Here is a 27,184-nt window from a genome sequence, read left to right on the forward strand (position 1 = left end):
TTTCCAGTAAAAAAAAAAAAAAAATCTGCTTTCTTGGCAAAACCCCGAAATATAACCGTTAGGTTAAACCATTTAACTTCAAGGGACGTTACTGAAGGAACTTTCATAAAACAAATTCTTTACTGTTTCCCCATTTGGCCTCAATATCAAAATTTTTCCACGTCACCCTGCACCCTCACATCATCACCGGAGAGTCCTGTTTCCAACCTCTGTCACAGGAGGACGGCTCCTCTCCCGTTCTATCCGCCCCCCTCCCCCCCACACACTCCCAATGTCTCGTCTCGTCAGTTACATTAATAGCAGAAATTTCGAATTCTCTTATTTTCTAAACATAAAGGAGACCAGACAGGCATTCTGTTCGCAAGCCCTGGGATCAGACATTGCACCACAAACGGAAGAAGAAAAAGAGCACCTCACTCAACCTTAGCCTTAATTCAAGTCCCTGGTTTTCAAGGAGTTCTATTCTACACACAGTCATCTATTTCATGTGTTAACAAACTAATCCCAAACGAGAGTTGACTGACCCGAAATGGAGAGCTCACGTTTACAACTCTCCCCCCACCCGTCTCCTCCATAGCCGAATCAAAAATAATAAGGACCCAAGACTGACAGGTCCATTGCTAAATCCTATAATTGACCTTAGAGGTGAAAAAGGTGAAGTTCATCTGCATAGGATATAAATATGGCATTGACAGTCTTTCGTCTTCAATAAGTCACTGACTGCCATACGTAAATAACAGAGGCTTCTTGCATTTCTAAAGTTTCAATATTTTTCATATTTTTGAAATAAATTTTTTTTTCAAAGAATGAAGAATAACTGAGACCAAACGAGAGAGAGAGAGAGAGAGAGAGAGAGAGAGAGAGAGAGAGAGAGAGAGAGAGAGAGAGAGAGAGCGAGCTAAGGCGAAATGTAGGATTAACCAGGATGGCTAAATACGTGTACCACCTAACCTGACATTTTTTTTCCAGATATATCACCGTTTGTGTCAAGTCTCTAAGTGAAATTCTATTTCATTATTTACAGGTGATGTTAAATAATACAAATTGCTTAATTCCTTTGTCGTAAACTGTCTTATGACCAACTTTTGGATTTCATAATTGACTCTATATAAAATGACTCATCCACCCAATGGTTTTGAACATGTGGCATCGTGACTTCACCCCTCACCCTGCTTGCGCAGCCACGAGGGATTGTACGACTGTAATGCATTCTCACTCATGATGGAGCAGTGATACTGTCCTTGATGATGACATCAGTATGATTTATAAACATTTGAAACCCAGAGAGAAAAACATACTCAAAGGCGGAGCTGGTCTGAGAGCACACAGTCTTCCTACTGGCTGTCTTAACCCAGAAAGGATGACACCATTTGCTAGAAGACCCCAGTACCTATTACTGGGAACCGAAAAGGTGCTTACATTAAACATGAAATGCAGAGGTGTTGCATCTCTGCAATTAAAAACTGAGCAGACTCCTTAACATAACAGCTACCCTAATGCCCTTAAAAATCACCAGCACCTTCGCTGACACAGACCCTGCCCTTGGCAATGGGGTCAGACTGTTTACCATGATTCTGAAGCCTGAAAAAGTCCGGCAATGGCCGCTTAATAAAATAAAACAATGCTATTCAATGCCTCACATTCCCAGCTTCATACAGGACAGTCGGTTTCTGTACCAACTGCGCTATGGGACACCATGACAGTGAATGACCAACCCCGCCCATCATCAAAGACCCCACCCCGTCAAATAACCAGCTTCATAATCATGGCTGTTCAAAACTGCTCCGATAAACACGGCGAGCTGAAATGGAATGACAGTCTTTTTCTGATTAGGAGAAAGCTCCAACAAAACAATTCTTCACACCAAGGTATCAGAAACGCCATCTGTGCCTTCTTTGACCTACTGTCTCCCTTCGTCCCAACATCAAGAAAATGATTCATCAACTGCACGTCAGGCACTGTTCCACTCCCATCCCCCACTCACCAGTTCTCATCATCAAACAGCCTTATTCACTATAAAATGCACACCAAAGATGGAGTAGAACCCTCATATAGATCACATAGGTAAATGGTAACTGAACTAATCCTCGAATATCCTAACTGGAACCCGAATTTTGAGGTATTTCCAGAATTTAAGCTTTCCCGGTGTCGAATCAACTACTAAATAGAAAACCACTTATTTTCTACCAACCCTTTGACAGACAGGCACTAAGAGATTTCAAAGGGAATGAAATCCTATCTTAATTCTTGTTCTATGATCAACGATCACTTTTCTCATCAACAGGTACGAAAGATACTTGCATATAGGCTGTTCGTTTAAGCAAGAGAGCCTTTGCTAGTATAAGGCCCCTAATTCTTGTTCTATGATCAAAGACTGCTTTTCTCACCAACAGGTAAAAACGAATCTTACGAGCTGCACGTATGAGCAAGAGCCTGTGCTGGTATAAGGCCGGTTTAATGCAAAAACAGCAGCAACGAGGTAATCTGACGCTATTATTGATTATCAAATGCCTATTATTATTCCACTGACACCCTGCTGAAATCCTCCCTTACCTGATAAGGTCTTGGTGCCCGAATCTCTTCGTCCGGTTTCCTACTGCAGAAGGCCCCAGAGAAGCAACACCAGTGACTCACAGAAAGACCTTTCTGAAGTGCCAACATCGGACTCCTTCCTTTTGATATATGACAATCCCTTCGGTTGACCAAAAAACTCTTCAAAAAACCAATAATCTAGATTATTTGTGGCACAATATTCTGTGCACGAGGAGAAACTCGCGTGGCTGATCTCAGTCCAGTCGAAAATTCAACTGAAAACCTTCAGAAGACCTTTCAGCCAATCACGAAAGCGCATGCATCAGCTCCCTTCACCAACTACGAAGGCTGAAAACCGATTCCTGATTGGCTGAAAAAAACAAACAAAAGAATCTCGAAATGCGTCAACATTTTAAAGGAGATAATTCGATATAAGCAATGATTGAAATTTAATAACTGTGCTTTGTATTTATACCGAAAAACACTTATATTGTTAAAAAATTTTTTTATGAAATTTCATGTGCCAAAATTTCTAAGCCTGCAAGTAAAGAAAATCTCTCTCTCAAGAGAGAGAGAGAGAGAGAGAGAGAGAGAGAGAGAGAGAGAGAGAGAGAGAGAGAGAGAGAGAGAGGAGGCAGTTTTTTCCAAAGACCACACAACCAATCCTTCATACTGACCTAGCACTTAACAAAACTAACATACCTTTTATTTATTGCAATGAACAAAACATACGTAATTTTTTCCTTTCACTGCTTTGGCAAACTTCTCACAAGAGCGATTGGAAATGTTTAACCAGTTGAGGTTAGAAATTAAGAAATTGTTCTAGACAAAAAAAAAAAAAAGGAAATAATCCGGGTATGCCTACTCATGGCGATAATAGGCCTGTTCGTAGCAATGCCCAGAGCTGCTGGAAAAACTTAGGGCAATAACAACACCAGCAAAGCACGGCGTAAGTATTAGTACAAAAGACACACATCCAAGACACAATAGAGAGACAGACATTCATTCATTTACCCTCACATTTAAGAAATGAGATATGACTTTTACAAGTATTACTTGTGGTAATAATAAATCAAGGCTTTGAGCTGTTTGTGTGCGTGCGCGTGCGTAAATGCGTGTACTACACGTGCATGCCATTAGCCAAATTCTTATCGACATACTCCACCAATAACGAACTTGATTATTATCTAAGTTTTTAAGCTAATATGAACTTGGCAACTACACAATGCACCGTCAATTTTGTATGTAAAAAAAAAATTACCAAAAAGGCTTCAGTTATCGTAACATTAAACGTTTTAATTAGATTATAGTATAAATTAAGACTAAACTATTGAAACAAATGCAAGGGAAGAGTAAACTAAGCACATCTTGTACAGCAAACTTAGGTTTAAAATCCTGCTTTTAAAATTGTTATTAGTTCTTAAAATGGCAATACTAATATAATTTTTTACTGATATGTGTACATAACGATTTGTACGCTTATGAATCCTGAAATGTTAATACTTTTTCGCAAAGGCTGTCTTTAAAATAAGAGGCAGACGAATCTCCAAAATTTAACACTGATAACAGTAAAACACATGACAATCATCGATCAGTCAAGTAGATACCTTATACTGAATAAAACTTAATCCTTCGAAATAAACTGCGCCGTCTCAGAAATTCGTCTGTTGTTTACCACGTATATGTATATTATATATATATATATATATATATATATATATATATATATATATATATATATAGATATATATATATATATATATATATATATATATATATATATATATATATATATATATATATATATATATATATATATATATATATATATATATATATAAATAAAGCATTGAGACCTATGAGGTCATGCAGTGCTGAAAGGGAAATTGACAGTAAAAGGTTTGAAAGTTGTAACAGAGGAAAACCTCGCATTGCACTATGAATCAATTGTTAGAAGTGGGTGGAAAATAAGATGGAAGAGAGCATAATTATGAAAGGGGTTGCGGCTAGGGGCCGAAGGCACGCTGCGAATAACCTTAAGTAATGCCTACAGTGCACCACATGAGGTGCACTGACGGCACTAGCCCCCTAGGGGGTAATTGTCAGTATAGTCGATCTGTCTAAATAAAGTGATACAAAGAGAATATGACAAACTCGGTTATAGCAACTGATGGAGGAGAAGTTTGTATCCTCTTTATTTACATGAAAAAATAAGTATTTGTAGTATAAAATGGGCATTATTTGTAAACTGAAATCCCGCCTATTTTCTTTTTTATTTTAGCTGCGTTTATTGAACAGTCAACATTCAACCAACTCTGTATAAATATCATAATCCACACCCCACCTTTTTTAAATAGGCCCTGTGCAATATTAAATGGAAAGCTTTACGTACAGAGCAATTCACAACTAATATTCTGAAATATTAAATCAGTTTACGAGGAAGAATGTATTCCTTTCACTTTTTATCACTTGTATCAATTACTGAACCGAGTTGGTTCGTGAAGTTGTAAAAATTAATATTTTTGTATAGGATGAAAAGACGATTAAGTACTTTTGTATTACTTCGAGCAAATATTCAGTTCATTGCTCTTCTGTACTCATTGACAAAGTGCTAGAAACACAGAATACAAACTGGTAATTTGATAAAATGTACAAATTAACAGGAAATCAAGAGGATGGATACTTTCTTTTTAGGCTTCTTAACCAAGTCCGAAACAATTCCATTACAGCCTTGATGTTAAGAATTTGAATATGGGGGGTCCCATTATGAAAATAACATTGAAGTCAAAGAGAAATTTGATTCAATACAAAACCTCAAAGTACAAAGAGACTTAGTATGGCTTCTGAAGACGAAATACGTAGCCTAAACAATATCAGTAGCGAAAAGGGGATGCATTTATGATTGAATGTGTAAGGTGATTAATTAATAAACCAACTGAATCATTCGTAAGCAGTTGTCTTTTCAGTGGAAGGATAGGCCTGAATATGACTGATGTCACAAACGCCGAAGCGTAGAAATAATTAAACGGTGAACAATATGCAGTCACTGCTGTTGCTACCCATGTACTACTGCTGATATTAGCAACAACGCTTTTTCACTTTATGTAAGACGACATGCATCAGACTTCTGATAATTGCTTCTCTATTTCCTAAGATATAAGCAGTGTTCACTAGTGCTTTACTCGTAAAGGGGATGATAAATGGTTTAACAAAATTATGAACAGTTAGAGGGGCACTTTTTTTTTTATTAAACTACAGTGCCTTCATATACGACTTCGTCCCGTCAGGAGAATGATTTGCGACGAGTGAATGAGGCAGTATTCTTAATCGGAATATACGATTTAGGCCCAAGGCTAAGCGCTAGGACCTACAGTATGAGGTCATTCAGCGCTGAAAATAATGTTGAAACAATTGTTACGAGAGGGGCGAAAGTAGGATGAAAGAAAGAGAATATGAACGGAGGTATAGTAAAAGGAATGAAAAGGGGTTGCAGCTAGGGCCCGAAGGGACTCTGCAAAGACACTCAAGTAACGCCTATAGTGTACCACGTGAGGTGCACTGATGGCACAACCACCCTCTGGGACAATACTTTGAAAGGAATGACGGCTGTCAAGCCAGGCATTGGGCACTTACGTTTCTTCAGCGATGGTCGCTTATAAAGTGGTTGGTGTTTTTGCAGTCTCCGCAAATGAATCTGCGCCTCCCCAAGGTCGATGAAAAGTCACTGGGTCCTTTATCACGGTCAGTTTCTGCCGCAGTGTGGGGACCGAGGCATGGAACTGGGGAAACGTTGATGACCTTCTCCTGAGTACCCTTACGGTGGCGGAAACTGAAACCAAGCAACTCGGAGACAGTAAAAAGAAAAAAGGTTGGGTTGGCTTGGAACTGGAGTGGTTGGTCAGCAAAATAGAGATCCAAAAAGTAAAGATGAAGTACATAGGTCTAATGGGACAACTGGGAGAAAATTAGTGCTGTAGTAAGAGATTGTACAGCAAAAAAGTGGATGTTGCAAGAGACCGAAGGGACGCTGCAAACACCCTAATTTACTAATGCCTACAGTAACGACGCAAAACTCGAATGGAAAATAGTTTGAAAGGGGTGGGTACCTCAATAATAGCACTACCAAATTAGTTTGGTAATGAAATTTGGAATAGTATACTACCGCCGTACAATCAGACTAACGCACATGCAAGTGAGAAAACACGTGTCATCTTCATTTATTTGGAATGGGATGAAATATGTGCTTTAGGCATAAAGCCAAGCACTGGCACCATTAGGGTCATTCAGCGCTTCATTTATTTTGCTACCATTTACGTTTTGATTTTATACTTCCGTGACAAATCAGTGCATTTCCCATTTTTATTCCATTTAAGTATTAAACCTTTACCTAAAATGTAGGTATCATGCCAAAACAAGACGAAAACCAAGAAGGTAATCAAACCAAGTTTCTTTTGTCTTTTTTATTAGAACCTCACGTTTTATTGAACATATGAAATACTGTTTAGTGTGAACAAAGCCCTATTTACATTCAGGGAGCAGGTAAACAAATATATTTATACACAAATGATGCTTTTATTTTGTTTTTTTATATATTTTTATTTATCTTCTACACCAGCCACAGATATCGTAGCAATGGTAAAATAGCTTGTCCATCTTTCGGGGAGTCTTCTTAACAGAAACAGCAATCTACCCCTTTCATGATCTTAATGTCTTTTTTTATACGTTCGTAAACAATTAAATGATAAAGTAAGAGATTTAAGCATAAATATAATTTTGGTTTGATAAGTCATGCTCTTGGGACGAAATAAAAAAGTTCTTGGTCAAAATGTCTGTTCATGCTTGTTATGCCATAATGGCTGTATTATGGTATAAATTCGTGTATTATTATGTTTATGCCATCATGGCCTATTATGCATATGTTACAAAAAAGAACATGACCCTATTACGGTTGTATACTGCAATCATAACAGGTTGGGATAAAACACAACAGTTGTTTAATTAAAATAGGAGTCACATCATTATTTACTTGAAGGAAATGCATTGCATTATTTTACATAAACTGTTGAAATGCTCAACGATAGTGCATTGGTAGTTGCAAAACAAAAGGCGAATATTGGATGAATTTCAATGATAATGATCAGGTAAGATTGCTTTCTGTTGGAAAGACCCCTATAATAACGTTTATTTACTGAGGACTTACGGGGAGAAGGGCGGGAGTTGGGGAGAGCTAGGAGGGGGGGGGGCGTTTCTATACTTGGGGGAATGGGGGGGAGGGAGGACGTAGGAAAAAGGTTAGGAACAAACAAGTATAACTCATTAGGCAATATCTAGTCATCCATGACAAATGATCAATTTCACTTCCATTTCAAAATACTTAGTGAGAGTTACTTTGGTAGCAAGCAGGCCTAGTCTCCCGTGTTATCAAGAATATATAGGGTTACGCCGACGGAGAGCTCCTCCCTGCCCGTCAGCATCGACTTTCTCGAAGGACATAAGGACGAAGGGAAAGCCGGCTACTAGAGTCTGCCTAATGACAACTTTCATACCATCTGGGTAAGACAACTGCAGAACACTCTTCGGAAGGAAAATAAAAAGCTAGAAACACATCACTGAAACCAGTCAAGTCACTTTTGATATGAAGATGATCACAAAAAATGCTATATTTGCACATTACGGGGAAGAAGCACATGATCCTTAGTTAATTCTTATACATGCAGACCTTGCACAGCTTCGTGGAGATTTCTCCAATCGCCGGGAACAGTCCACTTTGACCTGTTTCAACCTCTTACAGAGAAGCAGTACACAATTTCTTAATACGTATTATTCGGTGCTGAAGGAATCACAGAGGATTGTGGGGGGATGGTGTGGCTAGGAGAAGTACGTCTTCAGAAATCAGAAATGTTTACATCCTTTTGAGACTTGAAGTGGGACGACTGGGAACGCCTGTTTAGCCGCCTGCTTTCCACTTCTAAAACGGGGTTATTTCCAGACAATGATTAAGCTTTCTTGTGTGCAAAAGCAAAGTCTACATTGACAATGAGAGACATTCTTGATGGCCATTTTCAAAAGGCCACAGTTACAGAGACTTCAAACAAGGCGGCTTACCCACTATGGATAGTTGTACGTAATTCTAGAATATGGCACATTAATCACAAAGCCTTTTCAACGATGGGCAAAAAAAAAAAAAATACTTTGCTACTTTGTTCTTCTTTTAGTCAAATCATTAACGAAAAACCGGGGGATGTATCAAAAGTTCAATGATTTCAACATGCATGTCTTTAAAATAGTTAATTAGCTTTGTAGCTTTTCCAACAGCACTGCCTTTCAAATGTTGCAAAAATCTTTATTCGCCAAATCAGTTTTTACATGATGAATCTAAAAATTAAAAAAGTTAATCATTAAATTTAATTTATAAAGTTATTATATCAAATGCTTTTGCAGTAAAACTGGAATTACTACAGCCATCCGCAGTTTTTAAACATCATGATTCTTGTGCCATCATTAAAGAATTACCTGCAACTATATATGTTAAAGATCTGTCGTACATAAATAAATACTTCAGGCTGCAGGGCCATACCTAATACGTACCGAAAATAGTTTCCTAATTAAGACTACAAAATTATCTTTTCACTTTAGAAGGTGAAAAGACACAAACTCAGATAATTAATACAAAGGAACTGGATGAAGATACCTAAAATAAACATGCCTAAAACTGTACGATTTTACAAATTAACTTTTTAATCATTTCACAGAATAATCATATGGCGTTTGAAAACTGTTAAAATACAGCTGTACTCAAACAAATGTTCTCCTTTTCTCCTCTTAACAGTCACTTAATCTCAAGGAATTTGGGGATGTGTAGGGGGGGGAGGGGCTGATTACGGGTTGCTAAACAGGGCACGATACACATATAAAAATCAGCTGATTTAATTTCCTAGGCATGCAAGGTTGACAGTTAACTTATATCTCTGAAACTCTTCACGTTTGATCTTCTTCGACAACTCATTTAAACTCTAGAATGGAATGCCTCTGAAACACAGACTTCTCTTTTCCTCTATAAACATTGATCGGCACACGAAAGTCCTTGTACACAAAACACTCTCTCTCAAGCACACTATAATTATTGTAAGCATATCGCTGCCATCACTGTAAGGCTAGAATTCTTTTCCATCTCTTGACAGCAAAAGGGGACTTCCTAATTGCAACGCATTTTGAATGTGTACTGTACCTTCCTCGGGTCGAGAAATCCGGTTGCAGTTAGAGTTTGCATTTGAGAAACATTGAATGAAGAGACTTTAGTGATATCGTTCGTGAGGATGTGGTTTTGATTATTTGCTTTAAAACAAGCAATGCATAAGAATTCTATCCTTATTATCTTTATTTTTAATTATACAGTGTAATGCCATAGTTATGTCTAAGAAAAATATAACTTTGCATTTTAACAATAACATGAAATTAGGCTATTGCTGGTTTACCTATATGAAATACAAACCGACCAAGGTTTGAAGGATTAAACTTGATGAATAAAGTAGCAAGATGCTTAAAACTGGATGAAAATCTGTGGTGCAAAACTAGTTTTTCGAATTTAACACTTAAACCTATGAAGAAGCGGATTTGGTGCCAGGAATGTAACAAATGGATCTTCACTTTATATATATATGTATATATATATGTATATGTATATATATATACATATATATATATATATATATATATATATATATAAATATATATATATATATATATATATATATATATATATATATATATATATATATATATATATATATATATATAATTAACCACGAAAAGGGAGCCAATAGCATCTTTGATTTATACCTTCAGCCACATTCCTCCTGTGGCTTAGGAATAATAATAAAAATAATGATAACATATAATAAGAAATGCACTAAAATGTGCTATTTAGAAACCTGTCTGGCTATGATGCCACACTCTCTTGCATTTGTCTTGAACAAAGACTCTTAGAAGCCAATTTCATTTTCCTTTCCACATATAGCATCAGGAATCTCTAGGTGGTATTACAAAATGCTTTATACACACAGGCATCTCAGGGAATGGGGAACTCACTAACAGGGTTTATGGTATTTTCGTTTCTACGCCTCCTAGTTAATGTGCATTAGCTTCCAAGAGCCTTGTCGTTACTGCTTTTTTGTTTGTTCATTTTCTTCAAAAACGTACACGCTCCTCAACACTGTAAAGCTTTGATTGCAAAGAAATCATTTGACTAAAGGATATACATCTACAGCCAAGTACTCTTGGTGATCTAAGGATACGTTAAGGATGGGTCAACAAGAAACAGCGTCTGTAATTACACAGTGAAAAGAAAAAAAAGGACGAATTTAAGGAGGTTAGAGAATTCTCCAAGTGTTTTGTGAATCAACGCATAAACTGAGGGGATCGTACAATTTATGGAATTATGAATGATCAATGACCTCATTCACCAAGTACTTAGACAGTAAAGATGCATTGCCCTGTTGTCTAACTGCAGTGACGCAACCAACTTAATGCACGTTATGGCGTGAGGTATGAATGAACACACATCGGTGAATAATTCAAAGGTTGCTTTCAGTGATAAAAGAGGGGCAGTTTCGTAGGTCACTGCAGTACACATAATACAGTACATTGTATTGAGAGATTTCCACCTGCGTACTCCTCCACCTAGCCTTCATAGGACTCGGAATTCGAAAGAAAAGTGACAAGATTTGACATTGGTAAACAGACCCACTGTGGTACACCTACATAAAGGCTCCTTTGACATCCCTTCCTAATACAAAAAGGGTTTGATGATGTATACATATCAAGAGGTATATAACAAATATACAAAATAGTCTCTATTGCTAGTTTAAAATGTAAATGTTAAAAATGCAGAGGAGATCATAAGGCCGTAGCAGACAATAATCATTTGCCAGTATGTTGAAGGGATTTCTGTTTGTATACAAGTGCTACATCTGCATGCATGTGTGAATATAGATATACAGTACATCGTGTATATGCATATAAATGTATTCAAATTGTGGGTGTGGGCATACAGTTGTTATGTACAATATATACTGTGCATGTATGTACATGGTTATTCTATGAGCATGTCATTATTATTGAAATTTGGTCACACCCACAGTCAAATTTCGTGGCTAACCCGAGGAATTTGCTCTTGAATGAGAAATAAGGTGAGAATCTTAACACGACAAGGTCTCAGTTTTTGTTACTTAAATATGATGGGAAATGTCGAGGGCCTGGTCAAAAATGGAAATAACAAAATAAACGACACAGACCCATGCTTTGTAAGTCTTAAAAAGGTATTGTACTTGACAATTGAATAATACAGTATAAACATGCACAGGATGTATATGTTTTATGTAGGTATATAAATTACAGTGAGCATATGTGTATGTGCATGCGAGTGTACTCAAGTTTATGAATGGATGTACAGTACGGTACTGCATTTTCCAGTTTATCAGTGTCCTATGTATGAACATACACTGCATACTTTATATATATATATAATCTGTATAATCTGTGTATGTATGCAACCTCAGTATTGTTCTGACTGTACTACAATGAAGTGAAGGTGACACACTGCTCTAGTGAACAAAAGAAAGGCAAATATAGTAGTAGTATATACTGTAGTACTGCCACTGGTAGCTCCAGTGTATCAATATCCATTTCCTCTTATGCCAAATATGAGGGTGGGGGTTGGGGGAGAGATTGATTCAGTCTGAATCTCACGTCTGTCATTCTATGAAAAATAAGAGAATATCAATATTTGAGGTGAAAAAATAGTGAGCTATAAAATCATCAGGCAAGACTACCATAATAATAAGTCACATTACTCCTACCCATGCATCATCATGTTTATGAAGAAATCGTTCTTGAAGGATGGTTACTGTCTTCTCAAGTTTTAATTGTAGGGTTTTCTATTACCATTGGTGTTTGCATTTGCCTGGAAAACTGTTCATATAAATATCTCTTTTCATTTTTCTCAGGTGAACAATTAGGCTCCTATATTAACAATCTTCATTGGAGCCTACAGCATCATTTGCTACTTATGTCTATTGGCATTATCTTTTTCCTCTCGTTTTGTTTGTTAGTCTGGGAGAACACAAGGATTTCGAAGTTAAAGAAAAAAGCTGCCTCTGGAAAAGTAATGTTTTGGTTGCCTTGCTATACTAATACAGTATCGGTTTTCAAGCGTATGGCACTTAACGAACAAATGACACGATTTCCAAGGAAATTAAGATATAAGATGGCACTATCTCATCAAGTCCAATGAAAGTTTTATACTTTATAAAGAGATCATCTCATTCTCGCTGCCCTTCCATACCACATTAGACTACAGGTTAACATGTTTATGACTTGTATTCAAACGTTGAATCATAAATATCAGGTGCATTCCTTATACAAGTGTGTGCCTAGAGTGTATCATGTAAATATTTATGGAAGATTGTTTACATTTACGTGTAAGCAAATGATTAATACTCTTCAAGTTTCTTTCAAGATTATTCCTAAGAGCTCTTCAACCCCAAGAATAGGATTATGCTCATTTCTGTTTATTAGGGGTACAGGTTAGGAAGGAAGGTTTATAGGACACTAACGCATTTACAGTATGTCTGTGACTTTCAGTCAATGGAAAACTCAGTGTAGGGAGACTTGTCATAATGCACAGTCTCATGCAGAATGAGCAAAAAATGAATGCTTGACCAACAATGATCCTCCTGATGTCTTGTGTAAAAGGTGTACGATGCTTATTGCCTCAGCTTTCATTTTATTCTGAGAAAACCGGAAGCCACTAATTACATCTGCATAGCCAGAGGGAATATGCCACATCATAGTCCTGCACTAGAGAGTACCTAGGTTAGATATCCATCTTTTAAAACTTACATTCCAGCTGTTATACAGACCATAAACATTTCAACCATAAGTCTACACGGTTTCCCTCCTCTTGGCAACAATACCTCTGCATGTTACGCACTATTCATGACAATGGACTGTAAGGTTTTAACTTATAGACAAAAAAAGAAAAGAAAAGGTAAGTTACACACAAAAAGGAGATTTAACAAACTGGATGCATTTCCTCAAAAAATGTTAAATCCTATGTAACAATATTATGGGGAAGCTATGCCTGTGATAATTAGGAAGACATGGCTAGGTTATTTTACAGAGAGAGAGAGAGAGAGAGAGAGAGAGAGAGAGAGAGAGAGAGAGAGAGAGAGAGAGAGAGAGTCATTAAAATGCAAGCTTTACAAGGGAAGGAAAAAAAACACGCAACTGATATCAATACTTTGGATGAGGTTTTTGCTGGAATGCTTAAACATTTTTTGCAGACAATGAATCATCTGAGAAGTTGCAGAATATTTCACAGTCCAATCATTATTTTTTTACAATAATGTCACAACATATGGAAAATTTTATATACCATTAAACCCAGATTTGTTTACCAATTCTCACTGTTTAAACAACGATCCTTATCAGAAGAATGAAAAACTCTGCTTTTTCACATTGTATATCATACAATATCTCTCTATATAAACAATTACTACACAGGCTATGTCGTCCCCTACACATTCTTATCACAGAACTATGCTTCGGTGCAGGAGAGTGAGAACTTAACAATCTGCAATCTATACATTCAAACCTTGATAATTTGACCCCAGATGTAAACACGAAGGTCACAACATGCGACCTATCAGTCAGCACAACATAAAGAGGTCAAAATGACCCAGTAAGTTAAACACAAATTATCTATTATGTCTTTTCATCAACAAACTTGAGATGCACCTGACATTTGCACCATTTATTTTGTTCACCCCATTCGTACAGTACTAGCGCCTAAAATGTCTATGTTATCAGTCAGAGGTATTACAAATTACCAAGGTTTTGCAATGTAACCCTGTGACTTCTGGAATGGCTTTGTCAGCGGCAACAGTTCATATCAATGTACAAATAATGTTTTGTACAGAAAATCCTAAAGAATATCAACAAAGATAAGAGCTAAATCGATTATTACCCTGAAAAATCTCGCCTACTACAACAACACAGTATATTCAGTTTATGTATATTTATATGTATATTTATCAATGACGTTGCCAGAACCTGAAGAAAGTGTTAGAAAGAATCAACTTGGCAAGATACCTCACTGGGAAGGTGAGGTCGTGAATATTTTTCTTTCTCGAACCTGGTTTTCATGAAAGATATTTTCACAGAATTAATTTCATATACCTAATTATCTGTCTTGTCAACAAAAAGAAATCACTATAATTTTGTATGCACTGTGTAAAATTTCATATCAAATAAATATTATTTTTCATTTGAATAGCACTACCTGGCAAGAAGTGGATGGAAAGACTCAAGGGAAAACACAGCAATTATTACCTTGAAATGAGAGCATTACAAACAGACAGAACTTATTCAAGTGATGTCTTGCTCAGAGAAGATTCTACTTTCTTCAATATCTTTCAGGTAATGGCCTAGAGCGATGAGTTTCTCATGGAAGGTGACAAGACCTATGGGAAGCAGAAATATGAGTGTATCCCTTTTTATTTTTTTTTTTTATTATGGTGGACCATCTCTACGAATGATCCATAGAGCTAACGAGAAAACACTGGGTGGCTCTTCGAGGTTTCCCAAGTGAATCCAGTACCATTTGGAACGGTGATTTTTCTGAAGATACCAATGATCAAGACAGTAACTAGGACCTTCCAACAATACTTTCACATTTTGAGCAAAAGAAGTTTCCCTTATCAACATGGCAACCGCAGTTGCCTTTATCCGATCAGAAATCAGTTAACAAAATTGCCAAAGATTACCGGTTGAATAAAGAATATTGTCTGTCTTTTTTTTGGTTTTCATACAAAAATTATGAATATTTATCTACAGAAAGCACACTAATTCAGCTCAAAAATATAATCTTTTGAGAGTAGGGTCTCATAAGACCCTATTCCATAACAATGCTCAGTCAGTGGATTCCCTTACTTAGTGAAATAACATGACCAGCCATCATATACCCCTTTCAATTCTTCAAACGCCAACCGTTTCCGGGTTTTCTTCCAGCTAGTTATGAAGAAAAAAAAATGAATAATCTACACATTTAAATGAGTTTTGAGACAACATGAAACGAGTTCATAATAAGAATATTCTTAAACTTTACACATTTTACAGACTTTATATATACTATATGTATTTATAGGGAGACTTAATGCAATAATTAGTGAGTATTACAGGTAACCTCTCGAGGACCTCTGTGATCCTGGTTGGTGGAAAGGATCCATTGAGAAGACATCAAAGAATCTGTCTTTGTTGACTGAGCAAAATTAAGGAAATATAACCTAATTACCTTTGATTGCAGAAGCTCCAGACATTTACAACAGAGCAATAAAAGGTTACAATATCAGGGTCGACTGATATAACAAACCTCAGCTGCAATGGGGACACCACCCATTTATCATAATGGCTATTAAGCTTTGCAGTTATCCCGTGTGACCCCACATCTATTTGCTTAGTTGATTATTGCCATTGCTTGGGACATTCCCAACTTCTAATATCCATGACATCGCAGCAACGTTCCACTGACGTCATCCTTTGATCAGTTTTTGAAGATTCTTTACTGTAGTTCCCTCTCCAAAACTTTTTGTTAGTTGATTCTTAACTAAAGTTCTGATACATTTTACATAAATATGAGTATTGATTTGGAAATGAATAAATGTAACTCTGTTGCTGCTAAAATAATGAAGAACCTGAGACTACTGATGATGTAAAAATTTTTCTGCTTCTTTTCCAGTCAGGAGTAGAAACACAAAGGGATGGAAGGGGAATGGGGGAGTGAGGGAGGGAGGGAGGGAGGAAGAGGGCAAAGAAACTATGACTCTGTTTGTCTTTTTCAGCAAGTCACTTCCAAGGAGTAACCTGACTCCAGACATCATAATTATGAAGTTACTGTCTCCTTTCAACGGTCAGTCGTAAATACAGAATGTCTGTATGTTGCAGACCTTGTTTAACAACAAGAGTAGATGATAATATATGCATATATATAATCTGCAACCATATCTTTGTGCTCACGAAGCTGCTAATGATATCTATATTTGCAATTAGGGATCCTGGGTGCGATTTATACAGTAACAACAATTAGTGGTTTAGCACCATGGGTGAAACAGACACTGACAAATGGAAGCCTTAGCAACCTCAATGATATCTAGAATATTCCGATGACTTTTTCAGATTACTTTGATTTGCTGAAGACCTTCCCAGGAACCCATCATAGATAAGTTCTGAAGGCATCACCAGGTGGGATCTCCAGAACTTTGACAACCGTGCCTCAGCACACCGTCAAGGACAGTCTCAAGACGTGTTCTTCAGACCCACCACAAGACGCTACGAATGGTGGTGGTGGTGGTGTGCTGGACAGAACAGAGTCTTCGTTCCTTTCTTGTTGATGTTCGACGCTGTTTTCCGCTTCTCTGCCCTCCTCTTCCGACGGCCCGGGCGGGTCCTTTTCTTCTAGATATATCGTGGATATATTTAGAAGAGAAGGAAAGAGACGCGTGTGCGACGCGCATCTCCTTTGCCCCGCCGGGCCATCCCGAATTGTCACATGTTCCCCTCCGACCCCGATCCAGCGCCGGTGGCGGAGTTGTTGCCGGACCCTGAGAGGTCGTCCCCGTCAGAACGGTAAGGAGAATTCCCTCTTCCTCTTGGACTAAGTCCTCTGAAGTCCAAGTTATACTGCGAAATGGGATGAAATTAAATATCTGTTAATCAACTACTCTAGCCTTGTAAACAATCTTAAGTCACTTGTTCTTCAAAAGCACAATATAGTATTAGTATATCATAATAATGAGTGGATTCTAATTTGAAGTGAACTTCATCAATGAAGCATCTATATTGATGTAGTAAAGACTTGAAAATGCAAACTGAATATATCCCAGTAAATGTGGGAGTGTGGCACATCTAAATTACATCTCTTTAGTAATAATGCAAAATATGACAAGTTGTTTTAATATTATAACTGACATCCAATATGAAATTATGGTCACTGAAGTTTCTTGATTTACAATCCTTATAAAAAGTCTACAGGACAGCAATTTAATCACTATTACCAGACAAGAACAATAACAATACATCAGGTAAAGTAAGATTTGTTATAAGTATATGACAAATATACGAAGAATACAGCTTGAAGATTAAATATTCATACTCTTCTGTTATACCTGACAAATAAAGTTAAGAAGGGTTAACATATTCTACAGGAAATTATAATCATACAGTTTGTGTAATGTATATATGCATACAGTATCAGTACATACTAACTATATACTGCATAAATATAATATGCAGCCCATATATACAGTGCATATGTATGTAATATATGTGTAGAGTATTTACGCATATAATATTAATACATATCAACTGTATATTGTATTACGCAGCTCGTATATACAGTATATCTGTATGTTATTATAAACTACAGTACTTGAAACTGAGCACAGAACATATTAATGTATTACTTAGTAATGAAAAGAGTGGAGTCTTAAATGTCAGTAGGATTTCCTTAGATGTTTTGGTCCCTCAGTCCCAGTTTGAAGACGTTATCAGAGGATCAGTGTCTCCTTCTTCGGACTGTAACATAACACCCGTGTGACGTGCGTTTAAGAAACTTAGTTCATGCGGACGTTAAAACTACAAACAAACGAAAAAAAGAGAGAGAAAAGCATGCAACATAAAAAACTATTAGCACTGAGTGAAATTTTTCAATCTCGGGTCATCTTGAAATTCTTGGGTGTGTGTGTGACCAAATGGCTATTCATTACTGTATGTGACAATATTTACATATTGAATACATGGAGAATGATGCAACTTTAGTACATCTCAAAATAACACAATTTTAAACAGTCTTAACCTTTATGGTTAATGCACTACGAAGCAATACAATGAGAAGGATCTACGTACAATTACTTCCATATTTAGTGACACACCTACATTGTTTATTGCAATTGTAATTGAACATTGTTTATTGCAATTGTAATTGAAAGAAAAGTGGTGATACCAACCAATATTTCAAGATGAATTAGGAGAAAGAAAAAAGAGAAAGATGGGTGGTGGGAAAGAAAGATACAAAAACACTTACGAAAGAACCTGCCGGATATTCTGTGGTTGCGTCATGCTATATTTGACAATGAGTACGTAGCATACCACTAGGTAAAGTACTGAGTACACTTTGAGGGACATGGAATCTTTTTGAATAATGGCAATAGTGAAATAAATCAGAGAAAAGGTAACACTTTTACATTTATTCATTCTAAAATAAGAAGACAATGTGGACATATAACAGTCTGAATTACTTATGACAGCTACTTAGTGCAGTGAGAAGTATGACATGTAGAAAAATAGATTTGAAAATGCATTGTCAATGATGTGAATTAAGCTTTCTAAGTCAATCCTCAGTCTAGAATTTAAGCTAATATTCCTTTCACTGACAATGACAGACTAGTTATTTCCTACTTGGATACTTGTTTCCTATTATATTTATACTTTACATAATCTAAACTATGTAATCTCATCCTAACAGTATATATTTTTTTTCTGGAATATTGCAGTCTCTAAAAAACATTTCATTTGTGATTGAGTTCAATATCCAAAAACTGCAGTGAGGTAGCAGGAGTGAGATGCCTCAGGTTCATGGTAAATGATCCAACACATGATGGCTGATTTTCAATCATCAGACATCAAAAGTACCAAATACCTTTGTTTACTAGCTTACAGCACTGTAATGAGGCAGCTTCACAATTATGAAGAACAGTAATGTTGTGTATGTTATTGTTCATAGCACCCATTTTATCAATTTCACTCTAAAATTCTCTGGTTAAACAAGGAATTTAGATTTAAAGATTGATAAGGATTTTGTAGCACAGAACTCTCTGATTGTTTGCCTAACTGGAGTCTGTTGTGAAGACCGACATCTTGATAACAATTCTGAGAGTACCCGGGAATACTTTTAATTCCAGGCAGAGTAATGGGAGAATCCCAGTGCTGTAAGCTAGAACTGTTAGTTTCTGTGAAATTCAGTGGGATAGTTGGTGATAAAGGGGTTTGATGTTGGTGCTGCAGTGATGGATGGTGGAGGTTCAGGTACTGAAGGGCTGGTGATGAGTATGATTGCTGTGATAATAAGGAGAGATTCTTCATCCAGGGAGGCGAACCACTCTGGATGGGAGGAGTTGACAGAGAGGATAAAGGAGAATAAGGTGACAACAAATGGTGCATGGAAGGTGCTACTGCATGTGGAGAGAGTGAAGGGATTGCAGGTAGGATTGGAGAGATAGGAGCTGCATTGAGAAGCATTTGGGACAGGTGAGGTGATGTGATGCTTGTTGAAACCTGAGGAGGAACATGGGATGAAGAAATGGACGGAGGGTATTGTAGCTGAGGACCAACTGATTCTGCTGCCACAGCAACAGCGCCAGTAGCTGTCTGCAGAGTGGATGTCACTGAGTGTAAGAAAGGAAGAGACGACTCCAGAAGTGGTGTCGCTTGAGATACCTGGCCAATTGGGTTGCTCAGGCTTGAAGCTCGAACTTCTTCCAGTGTTGGGAGTTCCAGACGGTCGGGCAGGCGCAGCTCATACTTGGAGCATAAAAAGAAATGTGACAAAAAACCATACAGAAAAAACAAAATTAGATTGGGAAAAAATTATACAATGGGAAAGAGCAAATGCAAGCATGTTCAAGCAGTCTCAAGAAGGGCTCTGGAATAACTATGGATAATAGGTATAACTTTAAAGACATTCTAACTATGACTTCCATATCTCTTGGATATGGCAAAAGTATGGCACCCAAAAGACTGTTTACTATTGTGAAATATAACGGATTACATATAACATATACATATTAAGAGATGGTCCTGGTAATGTCAACAATTTAGTTTACTAAACAAGAGAAAACACACTTTTAGATGCCTTGTTTAAGTGCTTACTGTGATGAACACATCAGATAGACCTAATACAAAGTGCTGAGACAAAAAACATCATTATATTAAGTTCATCTGAGGCCCATGCTTCAGTACATGAATATCAAGCATACATTTATTTTGATAATACTAGAGGTAGAACAGGCATGTATTCAAGGGGATGTGCAATCATTTTTCTGTCAATGATTTATTCATGTAACACTAATTCACTTGTTTTGTAACGAACCTTAAGTTTTTCAATTTTTTTTAGGGAAGCATCTAGCACTTTAAAAAAAGCATGATATAAAAAGTCAGATTCTGACGTACAGTGAATCTGATGACCTAAAAGAGAAACACATTACTGTAATAAAGTACTGTATGGTAAAGTATCTATTTGTGTTTGCCAAGTTCATACTGCTGACTTGTATGGGACTGACTCGATATACTACGAAGCTACTTGACGTAACAATACCGTTTGATGACACATATACTGTATAGCTTGATACTGCCAAACAAAATATAAAAATATCTGAACACAACAAGACTCAATCCCTGAGTTTATGTGACGCACACAAGTGTGAAGGTGCCACGTGTAAGGGAAAAGGATGAGTGAATGTTTTCTTGTGCTTGGAAACTGTCTCACACACAAATGCTATTTAAGGTGCCTTCCTGGGAAATAATGCCACAAACTGACTTTGCATCCTCTGATAAGCAGCCTCGTCCTTAGGACGTGTAACCTCCACGCACTGTATGTTCGAATCTTTGGGCTATATTTACGGACTTCAGTTCTTTGCAGGCCACTGTGACACCATCTGATTTTTGCCTAATAAGTTTTAGTGAAGAAATCTTAATTCTAATCACATTATGGTAACATTGTTGCATGGTTTTCTGTATTCAAGTTTCGAACTGCATTCACATTCCTTCGTGTTTGTATGGTGAATATGTGTACTGACAGATGTGGCAAATTCTGCTTAAGGTCTGGGTAATATATATGATGAATACTTAACTGGGTCATCTCTTGTTCCTGTGTTGTATAGAATACTTAGATCAGTGTGCTCAACTGGTAAAGAAGTCGACCACATTAACTGTATAAAGGTGTCAAAGCAAATTGTAGGTAAAAAATTATCTAGTAATAATGAGACTTGATTGTATCTGATATTTACCTTAACAAAAGATAAAGAAATTTCATAAAATGCATCAATTTGTGTAAATTGAAAAACAAGACATGCAGGTACCTGAAATACTATTTAAAAGTATGACACATAGTTATGCAAATTCTCTTGACATGAATGACTCTAGGAATAAAATAAAGGAAAAAAAAAACACTCGAAGTTGTGGGCTGAATTTCATCATGCAGGTTAGGGAACATTTTGATGCAATGATAAATCCTGAAAGAAAATAAAGAAGGGTCTCAATTCCAAGGTCATAATATGCAAGTAACAAGATGGGAAAATTTCCATGCAAATGAGTATATTACCTGGAAATTTCTTGTAGAAGAAAGAAAATTGCATCCTGATGTCATACTTATGATGCTGTAAGAGGGGAGGATTGGGAGAATGGATTTAAAAGGTGAACTTGGTTAGGAATTTTAGGTAATCCGAGGACTTTCCTTTGCCCAGGTAACTTCAAGGGTAGTAGTGCTCATTGTCCAAGAACTGAGCCAAATACTAGAAAACGAAAAATGAAACTCAGTATCATGATTACTGAGACGCTCAGTACCAGAGCTTCTGTTTAATGGAATGTCATGTTTACTTGAGCTCACCTTGGTAGCACAGACGAAACAGGTCGTAACTACTTTTGATATTACATTCATGAGGTTCTTGGTCTCCTGAATGACGTTGTCCACCTTGGTGAACGTGGCTGCCTTACCAACGGTAGGGTTTTTCACTGTAAACTGAAGCTGCTGAACGTAGGTTGGAATCTGATCCAGGTGTTCCATCAGCTCTTTTTTGTGAGGCCCCGCCGGAACCTGAAATTGGAGGTTTTGCTTTATGAAGTAAATCTGATTTCACAGCTTAATCATCTAAGAAATTTCACCACTGTACTGTCACATATATACGTAAAATTTTCTACATTTCAGTAAAACATCTTATTTTTCGAAACACTAATAGCAGTACAAGCAATCTAAATGCATTAAAATCAGAAACTATAAAAATATGTTTTCAAAATGTCTCAACTAACCTAACTGTAATAGCTTACAATTAGAATATAAGTCAATAATAAATATGTTTTTGGTTAAAATAAACATATTTCCAAAATATCTCAACTAACCTGACTGTAATAGCTTACAATTAGAATATTAGCTCACAATTAGAATATAATAAGTAAATAATATTAAGCCATACATCCAGTCTTTGCGTTAGTTGCAATGCAATAAAAAAACTCAGCTAAAAACAAGAACTTTATCCCTACAGATTCTGCACACTAAAGTAACACTATACCAACGTTATTGCGATGTTACTTAAAACTACAATATTATGCCTTACCTGGTATGAAAACTGTCGGACCACCTTGTACAATCTGTTAGCCTCCTCCGCAAAATATTCCCCTTGTGTGAAGAGGTCCTGCGTTGTCTTCAAGGCACCTTCCCCCCTTGTAAACTGGTACATAGAAAAAGCCATTGAGGACATATTTTTGGCCCTTTTAACGATATCATTGTCCTCATCCTGCGTAATCCGTTCTTCCCACTTCTCCGTTTCTTGATCCACCTGCAATAAACCACGACTATAAACACAGCAAGCAAACTTGGTGCTTCGGTAAACCAAGATGAATTTGTATTGAAAATCTTTTATGAATATTTACTGATTATGTCAGATACAAATTATTTTATGACAGAAAAATCTAAAAATAACTTATTGCTTTTTATTAGTTAAGTCTGTACAATTTTCACGTGTGGTTTTAATTACTACATACTGCTGGTAGGGAAAAGGCTACTTTATTCAAAACTAATTTGAAATACGGCTGCCAAGGTATCCTTGCAGAACAAAAAAAATGACAGCCTTATTCCATCAATCTTGTCTTTCTGCTGTCAAATGAACCTAATCTCAAGGGCCAAGAGTTTACACTATTACATTAGCTCCTTCCAAGTCTAGTAGGAAGTGGATGAAAATGTGATGTCATGCTGACAGTGCCACTTAGACTAGTTGCAGTAGCTGGACCAATGATGTATTGCATTAGCTTTATGTGAGACTCAAACAATACAGACCATGTTTTTATTAAATGATACTTCACATGGAGATTGATTCAGTACCGTGAATTTTTGAATAATGATGTTTTTCAGCCTGGTGCATAATTTGCTTTCCTATGTCCATGTCTAAATGTCTTTAAAAACTTGCATTTTCCCGAAATCGGAAGTTTCAACGTATGCATTCTAATGGTATCAGTATACCGTAAGTTGTTACTCTTGTGGTTATACATTTACTGAAAACATATCTAGCAAAGTCATTTGTTGTTCTATTTACCAATGAATGAAATAACAAATGTAAACATAAAGGCACAATATCCATAAAGCTTCACAAAATTCGGCCTTGAAGACAGTATCAAACATATGATCTGCATAATGAGGAGCTAATAGGCTTCAAAAATGACAGCACAAGAAAGCATTAGCATTGAAAAGAAGGCACTGATTACATCACAGGAACGGACACGTAGGTAAACCTACCTCAGAGGCCATAAGCTTCATATCAAGACCTGATTTTGCTAGCTTGGCTTGTTCTTCTTGGTCGAGCTTTGTCGGCTTGGGAGACTTGCTGGTGGTACCATGTTTCTGCGGGGAAGTCAGATAACCAGTTTCAACCGGCTGAACCTGGCATTAAGTGGGTTGTGATTAGTAGAAATGCACACACACATAGAGGAAGAAAAAAGAAGTGTTTGACCCCAGGTGTTCTGAAGTTCACACACTAAGTTTCAACATGCAGAAGATGTTAGTCTTTGACTTTCACAAGCTGTTAAGTTCCAACTCACAAGTTTCAACACTGATTATGAAACAGAGATCCAGATAAGCACAGATAAAAGCTTCTAATATATCTCGTAAAGCCAAAAGGCAATTAGGCTGAAAGATGCCTGAACTAACTTTATTTCACAAATTAACCCTATTTGTAACATTAAAAATTTCCTTTAGAAATTGACATAATTTAAACAAGACATACGCTGCACCTAATGCGGAAAAGTATACCAGTTAAAATAGACGGCTAAATAAAATTAATCTAACTTTGAACAAGGAAAAAATTGCTTTCTATATATGAACGTGTTCACTATGTGATACTTGTTCTGGAGGAGATTGTAAAATTCATTTTGTAGCTTATGGGTATGCATACACATAGAGTGGGCCCAAATAACTATAAAAATAATAAGTTTTGGGGACAAACACGAAATTAAAGGATGTCTCGAAAAACGGATATCATGCAAATAATAAGTACCAATATATGCATACACACAAAATATATATATATATATATATATATATATATATATATATATATATATATATATATATATATATATATATATATATATATATATTAGCTTGAGGGTGAGTTGTTCCGATATCATTTACTTACTAAAAACATATCTTCTTGGGAGAAAATTTTTTATTTGTATATACAAACCACTGATTTACAAGAGCATATGCTTTTGTACGAAGGGAAAAACAGCTGTGAATTTACCAAGAAGATGAACTTGTTCATCTAGGGGTGAGAGATGCACAACAAATGAGTTATACTACCAGCTCTTATCCATCTATTTAGCATGAGCTTTTTAAGACTTCATGTGCCCACACCCACTGAGCCGTGAGGGAATAGGATGAATGGTAATGGTGGGGTCTGTATTACCTACAAAATATAACATCTGTGGTAGATAGAACAGTATTATCTATTTATGTACAGCACAAAGCACTGTTTAAACACTGCAAAGGGAAGGTAACTGAAGTAGGGAGTAGCTCTCCATGTGGGATATTAACATCAGGCAAGAACGACCTGTGCAAAAATCTGTACAACCGTCAAATTACTCAAGGATGTTTTCATTGCCAAGTCCTGCAATGGTGCATTATTCAAGGCCTGAACAATCTGAGGATGCAGTGTTTGGTGAGTGTGGAGAGGCATCTAGCAACACGAAGTGGAAGGACCCTAGATTCTTGTACAAAACGTGGACAGGAGGTTGATAAAGAAACTGGGACACAGTGGGACTTGAAGAGGGCCTGCATATCTTTCTTCTTTAAGTCACTTTTGGGTAATAATTGTCTCTTCGGGCTTTTGGATGTATTATAGGGTAAAATCCTTGCTTTGCCCAGACCCAACATAATTGATGAGAGGACTAGCGTAGACTACCCAGCCATCCCAATGTGCAATGAAACATTAAATCTTGCAAACTAAGGACCACTCAAAAGCTATCACCTTGAGCTCTCTACTGAGAGAGTTGTAGTGACCAAAATGAATGGCGAATGAAGCAACATGAAGCAGAACTCTTCTCAGAAGGAATGAAATATGCTAAGTTGATTTCTTTGATGAACTACTACTAGTGAAAAGCTACTATAGCATTAGATATTTGTTTCTGGGTTACTGCTTCCCGCCAAATTTTGCTACATTTGTGGCAACAAGCCAAATTCTCTAGCGAAAAGAGCCTGTATACGAGACTGATTATCTGGCTAACATACAAAGTTAGTAAAGAAACAAATATACGGGAATAACATTACATTTCCACTTCTCACTATAATGAATCCTTATAAAAATCACAAGTAGGATACATGCATCAGTAAAAAACCAATCGCTCCAAGACTCAAAAATAAAAGGAGAATGGAGAGTGAAATGAACAGATGACAATCTTAGAATGAAGTTGATATATGCTAAAAGAGGTGCGGGAGGTTGGGTGAATACTCGCTTGAAATTCATCTCTCTCGTCCGCTGGAAAACAATACCTCGTTCTTTGTAATAGACAGGTCATCCCTTTGTATCAAAGTTATATGCTCCAGTAGGGCCATGGTTTGTATTTGTATGATTAAGAACCAAAAAAAAGAAAAACATACTTGCTATAAAAGGAGCGATCACCCTCCAAAAGTTAAAATTTTATATATATATATATATATATATATATATATATATATATATATATATATATATATATATATATATGTATATGTGTGTGTGTGTATACATTATATATATATATGTATATACATATATATGAATATGTATAGATATACATGTATACACACACACACACACACATATATATATATATATATATATATATATATATATATATATATATATATATATATATATATATATATATATATATATATATATATAAAACATTCATGCAGAAAGCTGTGTAAAACAAAAACAAAAACACAGAAACACATAATTGAATAGAGACATATGAGACAAGAAGTGAACGCCATGTTCGGCATATCACAAACGGTCATAGGGTCTTTTGCACAAATTATGGCAGCGGCAGTCGATGCTTAGCTGGGTGATGGAAAACAGTATAAGAGATAATAAATGTAAAATGATGTTGCAAACGCCACATAACAAACATTTGCATGCTTAGTTTTCAAAGAATTCAATCTGAGAACGCATTGCATTCCACTCCCAAAAAATGAGTCTGAAATACACCCATCAGTGTGTTTTCATTCTGTTTATAAGACCAGCAAGATTATATGCTTTTTTCTTAACACCAAACGAACTACACTGTTTAAAAA

The 27,184-nt window shown here is 36.5% G+C and overlaps 1 protein-coding gene and 1 long non-coding RNA gene across 18 annotated transcripts in view; both read right to left on the reverse strand.

Annotated features, from left to right (window-relative positions):
• LOC136828650 (uncharacterized) overlaps positions 1-2,896 on the reverse strand; it is a 22,256-nt gene extending 19,360 nt beyond the window's left edge. For both annotated transcript variants that reach the window (XR_010850167.1, XR_010850166.1), the window contains exon 1: positions 2,554-2,896. This is a non-coding gene — a long non-coding RNA (uncharacterized lncRNA). The remainder of the gene's footprint in view (positions 1-2,553) is intronic.
• A 12,187-nt stretch (positions 2,897-15,083) lies between these two features.
• alpha-Catr (alpha-catenin related) overlaps positions 15,084-27,184 on the reverse strand; it is a 771,880-nt gene continuing 759,779 nt past the window's right edge. For 5 of the 16 annotated variants that reach the window (XM_067081002.1, XM_067080994.1, XM_067081032.1 and 2 more), the window contains 4 exons: positions 24,149-24,292; positions 22,974-23,195; positions 22,250-22,456; positions 18,819-20,166 (listed from right to left, as the gene is read on the reverse strand). In XM_067081002.1, coding sequence (XP_066937103.1) covers positions 19,387-20,166; positions 22,250-22,456; positions 22,974-23,195; positions 24,149-24,292 — 1,353 coding nt within the window. In that variant the 3' untranslated portion in view covers positions 18,819-19,386. Of the gene's footprint in view, positions 17,269-18,050; positions 18,223-18,818; positions 20,167-22,249; positions 22,457-22,973; positions 23,196-24,148; positions 24,293-27,184 lie in introns of those variants that run through there. The other 11 variants (XM_067081020.1, XM_067081009.1, XM_067081054.1 and 8 more) reach the window with 7 other exon arrangements.

Source organism: Macrobrachium rosenbergii, chromosome 3, assembly GCF_040412425.1.
Source record: "Macrobrachium rosenbergii isolate ZJJX-2024 chromosome 3, ASM4041242v1, whole genome shotgun sequence".
Taxonomy (NCBI): domain Eukaryota; kingdom Metazoa; phylum Arthropoda; class Malacostraca; order Decapoda; family Palaemonidae; genus Macrobrachium; species Macrobrachium rosenbergii.